Source organism: Arachis hypogaea, chromosome 11 (genome assembly GCF_003086295.3).
Source record: "Arachis hypogaea cultivar Tifrunner chromosome 11, arahy.Tifrunner.gnm2.J5K5, whole genome shotgun sequence".
Lineage (NCBI taxonomy): Eukaryota > Viridiplantae > Streptophyta > Magnoliopsida > Fabales > Fabaceae > Arachis > Arachis hypogaea.
The window spans coordinates 140,445,164-140,447,504 of record NC_092046.1 but is presented as its reverse complement, the minus strand read 5'-3'; the positions used below and the strand labels follow the sequence as shown (position 1 = coordinate 140,447,504).

Sequence of the window (2,341 nt, the reverse complement as noted above, 5' to 3'; positions counted from 1 at the left end):
TTTACAATGTGTACAATGGAGATTTATGGAGTATTAGAGATATAACCATTAGTGTTACCTTTTTCCATCAGCTGAAATTTTTGGAATGATGTTTATTATCCCTAGTATTCGGATGGTTATTCTAGATAGTACGAAGGATGTTCATTTTATAACTTAATAGTCCATTGTACACATTGTATAAATAGTCAATTGTCTCCCTAACGGGATCATTTTTAAATTATTTATTTTGATAATTATTATAATTAATTTATTTATTTAAATAAAAAATCTCAAATTATTTGCATTATTACTAGGCAACTTCACCAAGGGCCCACAAATAATTGACAAATGACGACAACTAACGAGACGGCGTTACCTCGGATAAGATCATATCACCTTCCGAACCAGAAAAAGGCTAATGACCGCCGCGATTCGGGTAGAAAAATCATAGGCTCCCGAAGCAAGAGTTAACAGTAAACGTTACGACAATCATGGTTTGGGAGGGACCCACGTCATCCCCCCAAAAATACCTAGTCTGGTGAGCCAACACCTGTCCATTTCCCTTAATACTGAGTCATTCAGTCAGAAGAGGCAGCGTGGCTGGCTGGCTCTAACAGACTTTCTCTCTCATCCCAGAGGTCGGTGAAAACCCAACCCCACCACCCTGGACCCACCTTTGTCTCCTTCCCTCTTCCTCTATATATCATTCTCTCCCCTTCTCTCTTTTCTCAATTCATATTCTCCTTCGCCATAACAAAGCCATTCTGTTCTCTATTTTTTCTTCTTTTAATGTTAACCAACCTTCTACTTCTAAAGAATTAACAAGAGCTAAATTCAAGAGATCGTATATACCTTTCCCTTTTAGATTCTAATTTTTGTGTTATTAACATGGCAACGGAGATTTTGCGGCCTCAGGATTGTTTAATTGAACGGATCAGGGTTCCTCCGGCGTCGTTTTCGCGGCGGAGAAATTACCCCAACAACTACAGTAACTATCATAATAGTAATAATTTTAGCAATCAGCATGCGGCGGCATCAAGATCCAGCTCCCGGAAGCCCGTTACCCGACCCGATCAGAGGAAACGGGCTGTAGTTGCCAGTTCACCCCCTCTAGTTGCAGAGGCCGCCGCGCTGCCATTAAGGAGACCTAGCAGCGCTGACGATTCTAGGTTGTCCAGGAGTAGCGGTTTGGCGGTCGATAAGGTGACGATTCTCCGGAGGGGGCAGTCGCTGGATTCGACGACGGCGCCCGCCGTGAATAGCGACATGTATGCTGGATCAGCGTTCGCGGTGTCTCCGTCGCCTAGCGCGCTCCCTCTTCCTTCTTTTCAGACGAAGAAGCAGCCCTCTCCGGCGGTGGATGACTCCGCAACCAGAGATCTGAGGCGTCTGCTCCGGCTCGAGTAAGATTCGGGTCGGGTTGTCTGGGTTCGGGTCTAGTTGGTTCTTGACCCTTATTTCCCTCTTCACCAACATCTAGAATCTTCTTCTCCTTTCTCTTCATTTCTCCGTTACCGTCACTACCGTTACGGGTAGGTCCTTACCAGTTTGAATTCCCGTCTCGACCGTGATTTTTTTAAACGGAAGGATGGGTCTGAAATTGGGGGCGGAATACGTTTGAAGAAGTTTGGATTTAGTGTAAGAGCCGTGTGACACGTTTGTTTGCTGATGGCTTAAATAAGAATTAGGTTCTAATTTCAGTTTAGAATTGGTGGAAAAAAATTTGAAAAAAAAAAAAATGAAGGAAGGAAGAACCGAAGAAGCTATACAAGTTGAGGGAGTAACTAAGGGGGTTGTTCTTGTAAAAATCCGGAAAGTGTTGTGGTTTGGTGGATGTTGGATGTGAAAGTGAATGGTTTTCTAGCTCATTGTACCCTTTTTGTAAAGTATAAATGTTAAAACTTTAGGGAGGTTTGAGCAAATATCTTCTGAATTTTCTTCAACTTTTATCACGCGTCATCTACATCTAGATAGACTTTCATACGATTTCTCCGTTACACTATTGGACTAATGCTTCAATCAATTGATATCTTTGGAAAAGAAATTTTGTTTGAAGACTTGAAGTCTAGAAATTGACTATAATTACTTTTAATTTGGAAGAATTATATAATTTTAATGTTATTAATTTATCTGACTAATAATTGTCTGGGATCGAAATTAACTGGAAGCTTAAAAAAATAGTAGAAATGTAGGATTGTTCAATTGGTGTGTAATATTTCTTGGTAATATTGAACTACTGGTCAATCAGAAATATTAAATTAGATTTTTTTTCCAGAAGTTATTTATTTTAAAAAAACAAACCGCATACAAAAATAATCTCTAGGTACTTAAGAAAAAAAACACTCCATAAAAATTGAAGATG

The 2,341-nt window shown here is 40.0% G+C and overlaps 1 protein-coding gene across 1 annotated transcript; it reads left to right on the top strand.

Moving 5' to 3' along the window:
* Positions 1–252: 252 nt before the first annotated feature.
* LOC112723018 (uncharacterized) lies at positions 253–1,901 on the top strand. Its single transcript, XM_025774237.3, has one exon. The coding sequence runs from the start codon at positions 868–870 to the stop codon at positions 1,384–1,386; it is 519 nt and encodes a 172-aa protein (XP_025630022.1). The 5' UTR covers positions 253–867; the 3' UTR covers positions 1,387–1,901.
* The last annotated feature ends 440 nt before the right edge of the window (positions 1,902–2,341 follow it).